Source organism: Dicentrarchus labrax, unplaced genomic scaffold (genome assembly GCF_905237075.1).
Source record: "Dicentrarchus labrax unplaced genomic scaffold, dlabrax2021, whole genome shotgun sequence".
NCBI classification, from domain to species: domain Eukaryota; kingdom Metazoa; phylum Chordata; class Actinopteri; family Moronidae; genus Dicentrarchus; species Dicentrarchus labrax.
This window is the reverse complement of record NW_026136721.1, coordinates 9,702,130-9,717,665: the sequence shown is the minus strand read 5'-3', so window position 1 is coordinate 9,717,665 and position 15,536 is coordinate 9,702,130. Positions and strand designations below refer to the sequence as shown.

Below are 15,536 nucleotides of genomic sequence, written 5' to 3'. Positions count from 1 at the left end.
CTATATCTTAGTCAAGGTCACTACAGCTGCACAGATGTTAGACGGTGTAGTGAAACAATCCCAGGCCTACTACTTCCATACTGTATATACACGGGTTCATGACAACAAGTGAGTGTAATGTGCAACCTGCCAAAGAAGACTCCTGTAGATGACAGTCGCATCAAATTTCCTCCAACAGTCAATGTGCAATTAAACAGCTCTTCACCATTTATTTCAAATCACTGTAATATTATGCAATTCAAATATTTACACACTTTTCTGCGTACGTGAGTACACAAAAAGAAAACATGTCATCAGACAAACAGACGCTTCAGTGTAGAGCACGTTTTTGTTATAGTAGGTCGGCCAAAACCATCTGAAGACTAAACACTGGATTATGGTTCCATTTCATTAGAATAAAAGGCATTTAGCCTACAGAAAGACTTCTCTAGATAACGTTTCAACAAAACTTACAAAGTATCAAATCATGGTGTTTAAACTAATTTTGAATAACAAAATAAAGCAGACAAAGTTTTCAGAAATCAATAAACACTTTCTGTGTCAGTGGTTATTTTAGCATGGCATTGTGCTATGGGTAAATGAAGAAGCTCCAACACTACCTCGTGGTTTGTCAATTAAGTTGTGGTCAAAAACTGTTAGTGTCATTGTCTGTGTTTTCGTGGTTTTTGGCCTTCCATTTTGTTGATTTGGTTGATTACAAATGCTCAAAGTTGCTTTTCTTTTAGGTGACATTCAAATGTGTGTTTTGTGTTTAAAACAGGACCCCCTGAAGGCCCAACTGTTTTATTACTTTATGAATATCTCTTTATTATTCTCCAGAGGCATAAGAGACTTACTCAACTATATTGGTATGTTTAAAGGCAAATTTTCACCGTATGCAACTTCTCTGTAACGTCTTCATCCAGGCTGTTTGGTTTCAATGACCTGCAAACAGCGGGGCCTTGACACTGTTTTGGATTTTTGTGTGTTGTTCAGAGGCTGAATTGGCAGGTTCAAAAATGGCTGAGGATTACTGATGTGTTGTGGGAGTAGGTGCCTCGTCTGAGCCAGTACTGCTGGGAAAATGTTCAAAGGTGGGACACGGGGGTAAGGGAGGAAGGGAGGCAGGCCAGGCAAGAAAAGCCCGGGGGGCAAGTTAGGAGGCGGCGGTGGGTACGGCAGCGGTGAACAGTTTACTGGAGAGTACATCGGCATCACGGGTGTAGGAGATGGCTCTGACAAAGGGTATGTGGGGTTTTGAGAAAATGCTTGACATTCAGCAGTGCTTTCCCGGGAGTTGGTTTGACATTCCTCACGCTCCTGCAAATCGCTACTGCTCTTATTCTGGCTATATTCAACGGCTTGATGTACCTGTACTTGGTGTTCCCCTGTTAGATCCCTCTGAGCACTATAGTTGTCTTCTTTCACGTGATACTCTCGAGTTGACGGGCTAACACTAGACCTGCTTGATGATGATCTACTTTGCTGTCTTGGTGAAAACGCTCGCCTTGTGTCCCTTTCCCTGCTTACTCTACGATGGTGGCCCCCGTCACCGTCCTTCTTTCCGTATAACCGCTCCTGGATCCGGTGTGACATTTGGCCCAGTTCCTCAAACCCCAAATCTATGCCAATGGCCTGCAAAACATCCTGCATGTGCCTGTGCTTGTGCTCATCTTCAGGTGCCGGCGTGGTCTTTTCCACCACTGACGGAGACCCGGATCTACTGTTGGAGCTAAAGTAGCTTTGTTCTCCGTCACCCCTTTGCAGAGACTTCTCATTAGACAGAGATCGCCGCTTCGGACTGAAGGACCTGTGACGAGGCTGTGGAGAAGCCAGTCTCTGGGATCCTTCGCTCTCACTCCAGTGGCTGGCATTTTGGTGGCTTCCCCCTTTCCTCCCGGCACAAGTGGGAGACCACAGACGATCTGTAGCACTAATAAAAGAGGACGGAGAATGTGGCTGATCACCCCCTTTTGTAGAGGTCTGAGTCACTATTTTGGTGAGCGTGGCGACATTCACACCCCTGTTGAGCACGTCGAGGAAACGCTGAAAACCCTTGGTGGACTTCTGCTCAGGAACAGCAGCACTTTGGTTGTTGACGTCACTCTCGTAAGACTGTCGGGAAACACAGAACAAAAGCTGTTTATGTAACTTATCTGCAAATGTATTTGTGGTATGGAACAACCTGTGAGTGTTTCCGTTCTTGAGGATTTTGGGCTTACTTTGATTACCAGAGCTAAAAGAACACACACACACATATATTTTGTATAGTAATGTTTTTATGGAGACAGGAGTGTCAGTATGGATCTGTTGTAGCAGAATGAACACGTTACTGTATTCACCTCCATACTGAAACAAAAAACATTTTTGAGGTAAAAAACGCAGCATCTGCCAGCAACTCTCACTGATTAAAACAATAGTCCCTCAGTACATGTGAGACACACCCACCTGTCCGCTGGCATTCAATGGAAACCTTGCTCTATTTTGGCGATGATCCTCATTATCCGTGGAAGGGCTGTCATTCCTCGCTCTGGGTTTGGCATAAGTCTGTTCGATAAAGAGGAATATTTTATTACTACCTGAAAAATAAACACAGTCCTCACACTGTCGCTAACACACAACATTTATTCTGACTGACCTTTGTTGAGCAATCTTGTGATCGTGTCCTCTCCTGTGAGCGGTCCCGGCTCCACTCATGACCATCTCTCTCTTTGTAATATCCTGATGATCGTCTGCATGTTAAATCATCGTGTTGTTGCCTGTAGGTGAACTCTTCATTCCAATATCTGTGTCTGGAGTCTTGTGATGTTTTCCTGTATTTGAATTCTTCTTCTTCCTGTATTTGTGTATGTTTATAATCACTGGTTACGTGTGCGCGTGAAAAACTGTCTGGTGAATGCCTGCTTGCTTTATCCTCAGACACACGCCTGTATCTGTAATCATCTCCATCGCCCTCTGTAAACCTTCGCCTTTTCTTTTCAGAAACACTCCAATCAGGTGAGGACATGCGTCTCCTCACTGGGCTTTTTTGGCTCCTGTCTCTGTTCAACGAGTCTTTACTGTACAGCCTCATAGGGGAGTCACTGTACTCTCTACTTCTGCTCTTCCTCTCTGTGCTACTGGGGCCATCCCCACCGTATTTATAATGGGAATCCCTCGGTACATCTCTGTGAGGGTCATGTCTTTCTTCCCATCTGGCATCATAGCCGTCCCACTGCCTTGAACTTCTGTCACTGTACTGCCGACTGTGACTGTGCTCAGACCTGTTTGAGTACATTATCTCACAGCAGCACCAGCAGCTGAATGGACGTCAAAGGCTGCAGCAAAGAAAAAAAAGAAATCAGCTTTAAAATTATGAGGCAAAGAACTCAGAGAGATTGATAAGCCAAACTTCGATCACAGACAGGAAACAATCACTTATCTCACACTGACTTATTCATAAATAATAATGTTTGGTCTCTTATGAGCTCTAAAAGAATCATATATAATTCATGCATCCATTTTGAGTTCAGATTTTCTTAAGTAAAGGATAATAAAGGAAATTAGTGTGGCTGTGGGAGTAGTATGCGATCTTTCCATCAGACACAGGCCTTAGAGGACCCACAGTGTACAGTCCTTACACTTACAGCAGGGGATTGCTCTTCTACTGACTGCTTAGACTGAAACCTGCCTTGCACATGAAGGTGTCAGAAATACTTTAAAGCATGGGACAAAAGTAAAGTTACAGAGACGTAATATCGATGGCAGGTGCTGTGTGCTGTCATACGGACTCACAGAATTATTCAGTAAAACCAGCGGCTGTAGTAGTGAAAACCACCCGAGCTTCGAAGGAAAGGTTAGCCATGGATTCAGTATATTTCTGACCATTACTGGCGTATGCTAACATTAGCTGGCTAGCTAAACTAGCAGTTTGCTAGTAGGTTGGCTGCACACTAACGTTAGCATTGCAGAAAACATCAAGCGTTGGTTAGCTAGTTAGCTTCAGCTAACATGAAAACACCAAACGCACTATGTATTATCAGTCAGCGTCGTTTAAGTATTTCCAGGCAGCAGCGATAGTTGCATCAGTACTGACCCTTTGTGCCTGCTGTTAGCTCCGTTATAATGAAAGCTGGATTGCAGGAGGCAGTTTGTAGCTCAACAACTAGCCACATTAAACACAGCACTGGAGCAACCTAACGTTACGTTACCTGTTCCGTTGGACGACTCCACTTTCTTTAAAGGGGTGGGAGCAGGGACAGTGCTGAAACTAGGGTTGGGTATTTATCACGTTTATTAAAGTCCTAACAACAACAACAAACCGCAAGGCAGCTGGATAACATTTTTAACCAAGTTGTTCAGTGCCGCCTATCCAACCCTAACTGTTTGCTTTTCCACCTCCCCCAGTCAGTAACAAGGGATTTAAATTACCGCCACCTGCTGGATGGAGTGCGAACAACAACATGCTTCTGCGCCTTCTTCTTCTTCTTTGGTTGGCAAACCATTTTTTTTTAATATCATGGTTGTATAGCGCCACCCACTGGGCTGGAGTGCAGTAGATAAGAAAATGATGTAATGCTAAAGAGATTTGTTTTAACCTATGAAACCTCTCCAGTAGATGATTTACATTATTAAGACAATTATAATTACAAGTTTTCTAAAATATTATGTTTAAATGTCCAGTGTGTAGGATTTAATGGCATCTAGTGTTGTAAGAGCAGATCGCAACTCCCTCGCTTCACTCTCCATTATAGCATTTTTTTTGTTTTTCTGATATCTCTGGTTCACTCCTCCTCTTTAACACTCCATAGATCAGAATATACTTTCAACAGCCATAAAAAATACATTTGGGGATAAAATGTGATATAAATCAGGCTATGAATGTTATATGACTAAACCCCTCAGTAAACACCCTCAGAATAGAGGAATAAAACTGGAAGCTTTGGTGTATGTAAGTGCTAATGATGTGGAGATTTCTGACCCAGAGTATGACAACATTTTGGGTGTTTTCTTTCCACTAATCTGGAAAGAAAACTAACTCTGTGGTCTGATAGAGGCCTTGTTTGATATATTCTGTATATCTTCTGAAACAAATGTCCCTCACTGCTGCTGTCCTATGGTCTTTGCAGCTCTTCCATGATGGGACAGATTCAGGGTTGTACTCTAGTTGACATCATCACTGCAGGCTTCTGGACCGCTTTCTGGTTCAAGGAGATTTGCTCAAATTCAGACAGAGATGCACATCATCACAAATATAATGTGTAAGTGTAGGCCTTTTTATTTAAAGAAGACATCTTGACATGTCACAGGAGGAATTCAAAATAATTCAAACTCCATTTATTTTACTATTCACATCCAAGCAACACAGAGTGATGATGAAAATAAACCCTGGTCCAGTATGCAACTTATACAAGTGTGAAACTTGAAGCCACCAGTGCACAATGCAGTAGGAGACATTGTGTGTGAAATGAACACAATTTGCATATTCATAGATTTTTAATGATGTAGAAGTAGATTACTTTTTAAGGGTTTTAATATGGAAATTTTACTTGTTTTGTTTAAAAGGGTTAGCTCATTTAATGCCAAACACACTGAAACCCTGAAAGGAATTTAAAGATTTACACGCTCTGTTGAATCTCCCTTTTGGGGGGCTAGTAAGATCAAAAGGTGGTTTATTTTGAGCAGAGGGCTGAAACGGAGAGAAAAAGATGCACGTACACATTTGCATGAATTTGGATGCACTCTAACATTACTAATACCTACAGCCGCACCACTAGGATGGCCAGAAAGCTCACAACACACTCAGGACAGACTATGCACATTCTTTATTAGATCATTTCCTACAGGTAGCCATCAAATGACAACCCACATTTGCAACAACAAACAAAATGTTAAACAAAAATGGCGTACTCACAGTATTTGTGCAACTTCACACAGCTCTACATAGTCTACATCATTATACTCACTAATGAGGTGCAGCCATTGCTCCCTGGGTAATACAGATGATAAATATGCTCCAATCACATGTGCAGTTTAGACATTTAGTCTGTGTTAATGATGGAATGGTGTCAGGGATGTGTGTTGTGTGAATGAGGCGGAGGCCCCGAAAGACCAGGAACACAGACTTTTTGTCAGTCCCAGGGCCTTCTCCTGCAACTGTGCGAGCGCTAGGGATGTCCACCTGAGGGCGCTGTAACAGAGGACAGTTAAACACAGCACACATTATTTAGCTTTGCTGGGAACACACAGTACCTATCACACTTCCACACAGCGATATTTCTGTATTTGCATGTCAAGCATGAGTGAAGTGGCAGAAGCATAATAAGAGACATCAGACACCATCTCAACTTTCAAGTTCTCATAATGGTTTTTATCATTTCACTTCACTGCCTGACTGTAGGCAGGCTGTCGAGAACGTCGTCAAAGAATTGCTGGCTAATGCCAAAAACATTCTGGATGAGTGTTACAGGATCGATCAGGTCTCTCCAGATTGCAGCAGTAAAACTTTCTGACAGCTCTGACTGGTCTCAATATATTTGAAACCTCCATAACCTGCAGAGTCTGTTCACAGACAAATGCAAGACTCAATGGTCTTAAAAATCCTCATCAAACTGGGTTTGAATCAGATGTTATATTATGTAGTTTGTTCTTAAGTTCTGCATCTATTTACCAAGTGAAAATCGGAAAGACTGACTATCCGACTGCTGAGAACCCTTTACAGTACTTTTACACTAATTTCTACTGCCATGCATGTTCAGCACTATATTACTGTGCTCCCAAGTTGCAGTTCCAAGTTTAACACATTCACACACGATACAAAACCAGACACAGCCAAATAAAGCTCCTGAAGCCTCCCACCTCCTCACTGGTAGAACTTAATCTCTGTGTCCACGCAATCGAAAAACAAGTCGCCCAGTTCGTCTCCTGGTATCTCTCCATTCAGCATGGCTGAGATCTCGCTCAGACACTGCGCCTCCAGCTCCCTCAGGATCTCATAGATAGCTAAACCCTCGTCCTGACACAGACAGAAGAAGACAGAGATGTCAGAACAGTAACGGGGGTGAAATAGGGCTGGAATGTTTAAACCTGCTTAAACAGTGCAGCTATGTGACTAAATACTCAACTATGATCAAGTAATAAACAGATGTACATTTACAAGAATCCAGATCCAACTTGCAGCCTTTTGAAAGGAAATTCAACCAGACATCTGCGGCGGGAGGTGCAGGTTTAATGACAGTTGCTGTTGTCACACACCTCCATTTCCTCTATGGACTAATCTGGGTTTCTACATGGATTTTAGCTGCTCACCAAAACAGCAGTAATAGCTCTGTCCCAATTCCATACTACATACTGATAATATACAATGTGTACCACTATTTTCAGATAGTTAGTTAGTACAAAACTATCTATTAACTGCTTGTTCAATGCAGAAACCAAAATACATCAACCAAAATTATGACTTTGATATGCCACTGCCGATTAAACTACAGCAATGGAAAGTAAAATACATGCTATGCCGAAGAAAGCAGCTGCACTGCTATGGATTCAATTATAACTGTTATTCAGTTTGTTATTCATGTCAATCCATGCCGAACGAGGCAATTTCTTCACTGATGAATACTGTTTTAAGCCCCAGAAAAAAGCTAGTGAGCTGACCTTGACTCGTCAAACTACAATTTCAGAGCTCAGGAATGACTTCGCATGTAATCTGCATTTATTTTAAAGTTACTTCTGAAAGAAAAATAAATAAAATCCCACATTCCTAATCTTACAAATAAAATGTTGTCACTAGTCATTAAAAGTTGCTCAATTTAACCTGGTATGATGAGCTTATGGTGGCTAATGTTGGTAAACCTGAGGTAGATATGACTGTGTAACTGATATTAAATTAAATTGCTGATTTCATTACACTTCACTGCTTAGCTACTGTTACATCATATTTTAACGTTTACCATTATGTGTGTCACTTGTGGACACACTGGCTGCTGTAATATAGTAATATAAATATAATAAAGTACCATAGGCCTGCTTTAATGTTTTACAGCAGTGAGTTATTCAATGTGAACAAACAAATGTACTCAACAGCTGCTTTGAATTTGTATGTAGAATGAAATTGGGAATTTGGTTACTACACCAGGCTCTTGTGTATCTGTAAATAGCACACTGGTCTTTCTGTGGCACCTTATTCTATCTCAGTTACTATATAATAAACTCAATGCTGGTTAAAATGTATGTGCTTAGAATGTCTGAACAAAAAAACACAAGTCATCTCGGACAGGACAGTCACTTTGTTTTGCAATAGTAAAACCTCCCAGCATTCTCATGATGGTCTTTGGTTGCACTGAACCCTGCTCTTTGGCTTTCAATGTGTACTTGTAGTGTGTTTATGTTTAGTCTACACTCACGCCATGTGTCTTGTCTGCACTAACTGTGAGGTCCTGTTGTGTTTTGCTCCTCAATGGGAGTGTCAGTCCTGTGTGACTCGTCTGCAATTAATCAGCAACAACTGAAGGAGTTCAACTCTCAATAAAATGCTGTGCATGTACATATATATATCTATATATATAGATATATATATAAAAATGGATGTGAACTTCCAGCTCTGCCTGGATCTGCACCGGACTATCATTGACCTAGGTCATCCACCAGTGCCCACCGGGTTGGTCTCCATGGTGTTGAGCGCCACCTGGTGGGCCTTGTACAGGTCATGTCTGCGGTCCACCTGGCTCTGAAAGCGAGGCTGCTTCCTGACAGGGTCGTCTGGGCCGAACTGTGGGGCGATCACCCGCAGCACTGGGGTGGAACAGTCCGAGAAGATAAAAGGCTTGAATACAGACCTACCAGGGTACGGGGGGGGGGTTGACAGGGAGAGTAACAGGAAAGACAGAAACGCAGACTCAGAAACTCCCATCACCCAGAGTGGAGACAGACTGCAGAAGAGGTTGTGGAGGAAGAGAATACTGGGGGTTTAACACGTCATGGTGTATGCATTTGAAATTGACAGGCTATTTCCATGAAATTAAATTAAATGTAAATAAATGTTGCTACAACTGATCACTCGGTATATTATTGATCTACTGAAGTCTTGACTTTTTCTCTGTTCAATGTAGTTTTTGCTTTGTTTCTGATGCCACAAAGGTAAAAAACATTACTGCAGTTTTTCCAGACAGAACGTACCACACACTAGGAATGTATCTGGTAGGACAGGGTTTTGGACCAATGTCCCTCTGGTCGAGCAACATGTTTCAGCCCAACAGCTGCTGAATTTAGGATATAACAGGAATGCAGAGCTCTCTTTTGGTGGGGGTCTTCTTGTGGTCAAAGTAGCAGTGACACATTGGAGCACTGCAGTTTGGCATGTTTTATGGCTTTGTTCTTCCATAATAATATAGAAACAACGTTCCGACTCAGATGTTTTAGGGGCAATTTTAGGTCACAAGGGTTTATTGTAAATGTTCCCTGAAGGAACTGCCCCATTTAAACCAAAGTATATATAGTACATATATTCATTATTAGTTTATTATTAGAAGCTTTCTTCATGTATGTTGAATTGTATGTAAAAATCTCAAGGTTAGCTTAGCATTTGAAATTACTTGGAGGTATACTACAAAATCACTTTTTCTCTATTTTCCAGATATTAAATACCAACTACTTTTATAATGTAAGTATTTGTTTCTGACTTATTCCTTTATTTTCCTTTTCCCTGTGTCTTTCTTATGTTTCCTCTGTCCTTTTTCAATGTCTTTTTTTTTTACATAGATATTATCATGATGCTACTGCTAGTAGTAGTAGTAGTTAGCCTATTTTACCTTTTTATTCTTTCTTTTTTACAGTTTTCTTACCGGACACACTGATTGTGACAACCATCTTGTTGCTGTAAATATGGTGTGTAAAACTGAACATATAAATGTGGGGACAATTAGTATCAACTTACATCCTTCTATACAGTAACTAAAGAACCAGGGAAATTGTCAGGAATTTATGGACAAATATTTTCCCTAATTATTATATTTGATAACTATTATGATCTCAAGGAATTCTTAGTTTCATTGGTGACATACCTGGAGGGGTCTGGGGTGGCAGTGAAGAAGTGGATGCAGGGCAGGCTGGTGTCTCTGGGCAGGACAGACACCATGCTGCCTGTGGTGCAGAAACCTCCAGAGTCCATGCAGATGCCACTGGGCTTGTCCCTCAGAATGGACATCATCACCTCTGCCGTCACTGAGCCTAACAGGGCAGATCAGAGCGTTAACAGTGTTCTCAGGGTGATGTCCAAAGGTATTCTGGGAAATGTACCCTCACCGTCATGCTGCTGGAGTAGCTGTGTGCCTCCCTTGTAGCGCTGTTTGGCCAGCTCCATCCTGGCAGGTGGGTTCTCGGGGCTGAACACCTGAGAGAAGTTGAACTCTCCTTCGCCGTCCCACCAGCCCTGAGCCTGGGCCACACTCCGCAGCTCCGGGTGCTCTGCGGAGACCTCAGTACAGATAGTCAGCTGGTTGGAGATGTTCTTCACACCCTCTGAGAAGAGAGAGTGGCTGTTAGTGTGTGAAGACGCCTTGTTTAAACCAAAGATTTACCTTTTAAAAGCAGGTACAAGTCTGCTGTTTGTTCATGTACCGCGTGCTCGTCTGCGCTGTATTTGCATACACACTGAGCACAGCGGCTTGCTCGGTTTATCTCCAATTGACAGAGTGATCCAACCCTGATGAATGAGCGTCTCTTCACCACAATTTCAGGATTCCCTGAATTATATGACACATCTCTATAAGCTGTGGTCTCATGTAGAAGAATGAAGAATGCACAAAGAGATCTGAATGAGCTTTATTTACTTTGTAATTTAGCTTCCCACATTAAAGAGCAAATATGAGTCATGTAAGTATTTAAATATTTCGTATGGATTTGCTCTTTAAGGCTGATTAAGCAGCTGATCACTCAATGCATAACTGTAGTCTGGTTTGGTCTTGTAGATGCTGCACTGATGCGTGCTAGCGGTGTAGATTTAGGCATCGTCTGCTGGTCAGTCCACAACGGTGGTCCAGACTGATGTCTCTCAACAACTACTGGATGGTTTAGGTGATCTCTGATTTTTCATCTACTGTGGTTTGTGACCAAATACCTGAGAAACACACATTCCCATCAGCCTTCACTGTACTTTGTGTTAATTAGGAAATCTTAGCATGTTAACTAAGATACTGGACGTGATAAACATACCTGCTAAAGAGCATCATGTTAGCACTGACATTGTGAGCATGTTGGCATGCTGATGTTAGCATGTAGCTCAAAGCACTGCTGTGCCAGTACCTCACAGAGCCGCTACAGTGGCTGTAATCTAAAGCTGTGTCCGATATCCCTCCTCCTGCAGAGCATTGCATTGTGTGATTGTTAGCAGAAAGTAGCCTACATGCCATGGACACTACCTTTTACATTTTATTGTGGAATTCTTGATTGATGATTTCCATTCATTTTTTAGTTGTTAGCAAATGTTTTTTTAAACAAGAGTAAAGAGCCTTTACTGGAACTATTTTCAGCCTTGGATTAATATATATTTGGTGCTCTAGAGAGTCTAGTAGACTTGTTGAGAAGTGGGACAAAAATCACCCCATTCAAAGGTGCTGATTTTTGCAGATGAAAAGAATATATCTGATCTAATCATTGAGCTGTCTCAGTTATTAGTACAGTTAGTGTTTGACTCCTGGTACAGTATCCTGTGTTTCTGTATTCTCACTGTGTAGTTTTGGTTGTAAATTGTAATTTTTATATATTGCAACTCTTTTGCTGCATTTGTCTACTGTGCACATGTGGCACCAGTTGCAATGTATGTCTGTCCTGGGGTTTCTCCCACTGTTTCCCTATCCTTATCCAAAATGAGGATAAAGAGTGTCACGTTGTACAGAGTGTGAAGCCCTGAAAAAAAAAAAACAGCACAGAAAGTTGGCCGACGTGAACTAAAGTCTGAGGTGTGTGTGTAAGTCACATATTGAGGAGCATGCTTAAGTCAATAAATTGTTATTATATATGGATCTGTAGTAAGTGCATATATTAACAGTTCTGCACCCATTGAGCCAGATTAAATGTCTAAACTATACGTGCACCCTTCGCCTTGCATCCTCACCAGTGACCTTCTGCGCCACCCACAGCCTTCCAGCGGTTTCCAGGACCCAGGCCTCATTGCGGTCCACCAGGAGGAAGGTGTTGTGGTAGCTGAAGGGTGCGGGATCCTCCCGGCACTGCCCCCCCTGGCCATGCTGCTCCAAGAGGCCAGTGATCACAGTCAGCGCTGCCCAGGCACTGTCACCACGCTCCAACCCCAGTCTGATGATCATAAGTCATGCTGGGTTACTTCAAATACACAAGTTTTCTCTTCACAAGATATCAGTTATGTAGTCATAAAGTGGGTTATTTATTAACTGTAACAATTTCAGACACACTTGTTTAACTAACCATGAGGACCGGTTGAGTTTGTTGGTGATGTTTACACACTCCTTTGGTATGTGTTTCGTAGGAAATGCTACTGTTAAGTGGTACGCTCCGCTACTTACTACGCCTGTCATAACATGCTTGTGGCAATCCACACACCCTTCTGATCAAAGCCTGAGAGGATCAAGTTAATACTTCTACTGAATATCCAACATCCAAACTGTACTTAATTAATAATTACTGTAATTAATGCAATAATTGCTCCCATCAGCTCTGGAGATTATTTTTTCTTTATTGATAGAACCGGATAAGCTGTTAATTTATCCGTACAGTTTTTTTGTTGTTGTTGTTTTTAGGTATACAGTATCAAAAGGTTTTCGTTGCTCACCGAACAAGGTCCATTCCCAGCAGGGCCTCTCCGGGGGCAACGGGCTCTCGGGTCCAGACAGCCTCATTCCCAATACACACTCCCTGATCATTGGCTCCCATTTCGGCGCCCCACATCCAGGCAGGCTTGCTGAGGATGACAGCGTGAGTGTGCTCTACCTGAGGGATCTGGATGTATGTGCACTGCAGACAAAAAAGAGTGAGTGAGACACAGTTAACATTAAGGTCACGTTGCATCGCACCAACCGTTTCAGAGTTATATGCTCGTCGTGTAGTATGCAAAGCTGACACACTTGCATTAATCCCCAGGATATAAAAAACTGAATACCTCATGTATTTTTCACATCAGTGAAACTCAAAAGGCAAAATTACCTCCCCCCTGCCTCTATGCAGCAATACCATCACACATATGGTCTTTCTAAGATAAAGATATATTAATGCATCCATTAGTTCAATTCAGAATTAACAGTCACGCGAGAGTAGAATGTTGTTTTTATGATTTAAAAAAAGATATTTTCATATTCAGAGTTGTGTGGAGAAAACAACATTTTCAAAATCCCCTCCAGGCAGGTGTTAAGACATACATACAAATAGTCGATAATGTGTGTCTGAGGTGTTTTTTAAAAAGTCATCTACTCCTTCTACCTCACTAAAAATTCCACAATCGTTTCCCTGCTGGACACAAGATGTCTATTCCTTCAGTGTAAAGCCAAATTTCCTTCTTCCAAACTATTTGTGATGTCACAAATCCTGCTTGTAGGCCCCTTCAAATCTGATTTTCAATGAGCACAGAGAAACTTTCCACTTTCAGCAGACGAATGTGAAAACAACCTTCTATTGTCAAACTGCACATACAGCCTTCAAACAGCACACTGTAGGAACAGGAAGAAAAAAATATATTAATATATATTATATTAAATTTAAAGGGCTGGTTCACCAACATTACAAAAATGTTTTTCCTCCTTTACCTCTAGTGGTTTTGAAATATCTACCTGTATGAATGCAATTTAGTTGGTGGAGCTAACAAAACTATTACTTGTTTTCATCAGCTACGCTGTCAGAAATGTTCTGTATGTTCTACCTATTTTTAATAACAGCAACAGGTTATACATTTAACCTGAAGACATTTTAATCCACACAACAATCTGTCAATGGTTTACATAAGGACTTACAAAAAAGTAGCTCTAATGAAACTTGTTGTTTACAGCGAGGACTGTGTGTTATCCTGAGTGATCAGGACACATTACTGCTGATTCATTTTTCAATGCTGTGAGCACCACAAACATACAATACCTCTACTGCAAATCTCAGAAATAGATATGTCAAAACCTGGACAAATAAAACCAACACTGCATGACTGAGACGTGAGAGGGAGAAGAGTTTTCATCAGCAGGTTAAAACTTCCTCTTAAACATTAACAGGAAAGAATGTTTCCACATAAAGTTGCCATGTAAATATTTTACCATTGTGTCTCAGAGTTCTTTCTTAGACAGGCTTATTGTGAATAATGCACTAATATGATGAGCAAATATATGATCTGAATCTTTTTATTCTTAATTCTATGCGCCAGAGTGTGGAAGTAAGCAGCATATCAGTCACCCTGTGTATTTCTAGCATTCGTGGTGCCTGTTGTCAGCAGCAGTGGGGGTGTGGGACTGCAGGAGTCCAGGGGGGCTTTACCTCCAGCATGGAGCCTGGAGGGTGAGACGCTGCGGGGTAGTGGACCACCTCCTGCACCTCATCCCGGGGACGGTCGGAGTTCTTCCCAAAAATCACATGGTCATCGCGAGAACCGGGGGGCAAGGAAACAAAACAATCACATGACATGGGAGCCTCTGCCATCCTGCAACAAAGAAACAGCAAAACAAATGGGTGGGAAACAAGTTAGAAGTCTGGCTGGCTCTGTGGGAGGAATTAAAAGTAACTACCTCATGTAAACAATCTGATTTCAAACTAATCATAAGAGTCTGACAATGTGTTTGACATCCAACGCAAGTGCGCCCACACCCTTTTTAGACCACAATGTGCGTGCGTGGAGTCAGGAGGAAGACTCTCCTGCCATTCCCCACCCAGCTGCTTTTTTTTGTGTGTGTGTGTGTGCAGAAAGTCAGATTCAGCCGGTGCACTGCCCATCCCTTTCACACAGGGATTAGGAGGCAGTCTTGTGCAGAGCACTTTATTGACTGTAATCTTCACAAATCCGACCGCCACGTTGCTCTATTATCGCTCCCGTCTCGCATTTGCGACCGTGCATCGCTTCCAGTCCGGAAATAATGTCGCCTAAAGTGCGCAGATCGCAGATGTAGCCCGTGGCGGAGCTCGGTTGGAGATGAGTGTTTCTTACAGAGATAAGGCCTGACTGAGCACACTGTCACCCCCCCGTCTCTCTCCGGAGCAGCGACGCGCCCGTCGCTCCGTGTCATTCCGCCTTTAACTGGGGGAGTGGGGTTCAGTAACAAAGGGTGAACTTCGGGGCTAACAGCCTGTAAACTAGAGCTAGTCTGTCAATGCTGCTGTAGAAAATGTTTACCTTTTTTTTTTTCAATGGCGAGAGCGGCCGGCCGGCTGGGAGAAGGCAGGTTGTAGAGACCGAGTCACGTGACCGAGAAATCCTAAGGTATGTACTTAAAGGTCTCGTCTCGTCTGGCCACAAGCACAGCTCACCGTCTCACACAGCCGGGCGTCCAGTCCACACCTGTGGAAAGCTGCACAGCAGGCCTGAATGATGATGTAGCTCTTCATCATGAGTCTGCCTCCCCCTCCGCCTGCAAACC

The 15,536-nt window shown here is 42.4% G+C and overlaps 2 protein-coding genes across 6 annotated transcripts; both read right to left on the bottom strand.

Annotated features, from left to right (window-relative positions):
* Positions 1-184: 184 nt before the first annotated feature.
* On the bottom strand, positions 185-4,355 carry LOC127354655 (cyclin-dependent kinase 12). Of its 2 annotated transcripts, none has more exons than XM_051384712.1 (4): positions 4,170-4,355; positions 2,618-3,296; positions 2,428-2,526; positions 185-2,094 (listed from the first exon to the last, which is right to left on the bottom strand). In XM_051384712.1, exons 2-4 carry the CDS (start codon positions 3,254-3,256, stop codon positions 898-900), a joined length of 1,935 nt encoding a protein of 644 aa, XP_051240672.1. In that variant the 5' UTR covers positions 3,257-3,296; positions 4,170-4,355; the 3' UTR covers positions 185-897. The 2 variants fall into 2 exon arrangements, with proteins under 2 accessions (XP_051240672.1, XP_051240673.1); XM_051384713.1 differs by lacking the exon at positions 4,170-4,355 and adding an exon at positions 4,055-4,158.
* A 1,413-nt stretch (positions 4,356-5,768) lies between these two features.
* On the bottom strand, positions 5,769-15,536 carry scrn2 (secernin 2). Of its 4 annotated transcripts, none has more exons than XM_051385206.1 (9): positions 15,294-15,536; positions 14,443-14,607; positions 12,764-12,945; positions 12,071-12,270; positions 10,261-10,476; positions 10,020-10,185; positions 8,615-8,795; positions 6,817-6,973; positions 5,769-6,148 (listed from the first exon to the last, which is right to left on the bottom strand). In XM_051385206.1, the coding sequence occupies exons 2-8, from the start codon at positions 14,602-14,604 to the stop codon at positions 6,821-6,823; spliced, it is 1,260 nt and encodes a 419-aa protein (XP_051241166.1). In that variant the 5' UTR covers positions 14,605-14,607; positions 15,294-15,536; the 3' UTR covers positions 5,769-6,148; positions 6,817-6,820. The 4 variants fall into 4 exon arrangements, with proteins under 4 accessions (XP_051241166.1, XP_051241167.1, XP_051241165.1 ...); XM_051385207.1 differs by lacking the exon at positions 15,294-15,536 and adding an exon at positions 15,107-15,127 and having other exon boundaries at positions 14,443-14,605; XM_051385205.1 differs by lacking the exon at positions 15,294-15,536 and adding an exon at positions 14,691-14,711 and having other exon boundaries at positions 14,443-14,605.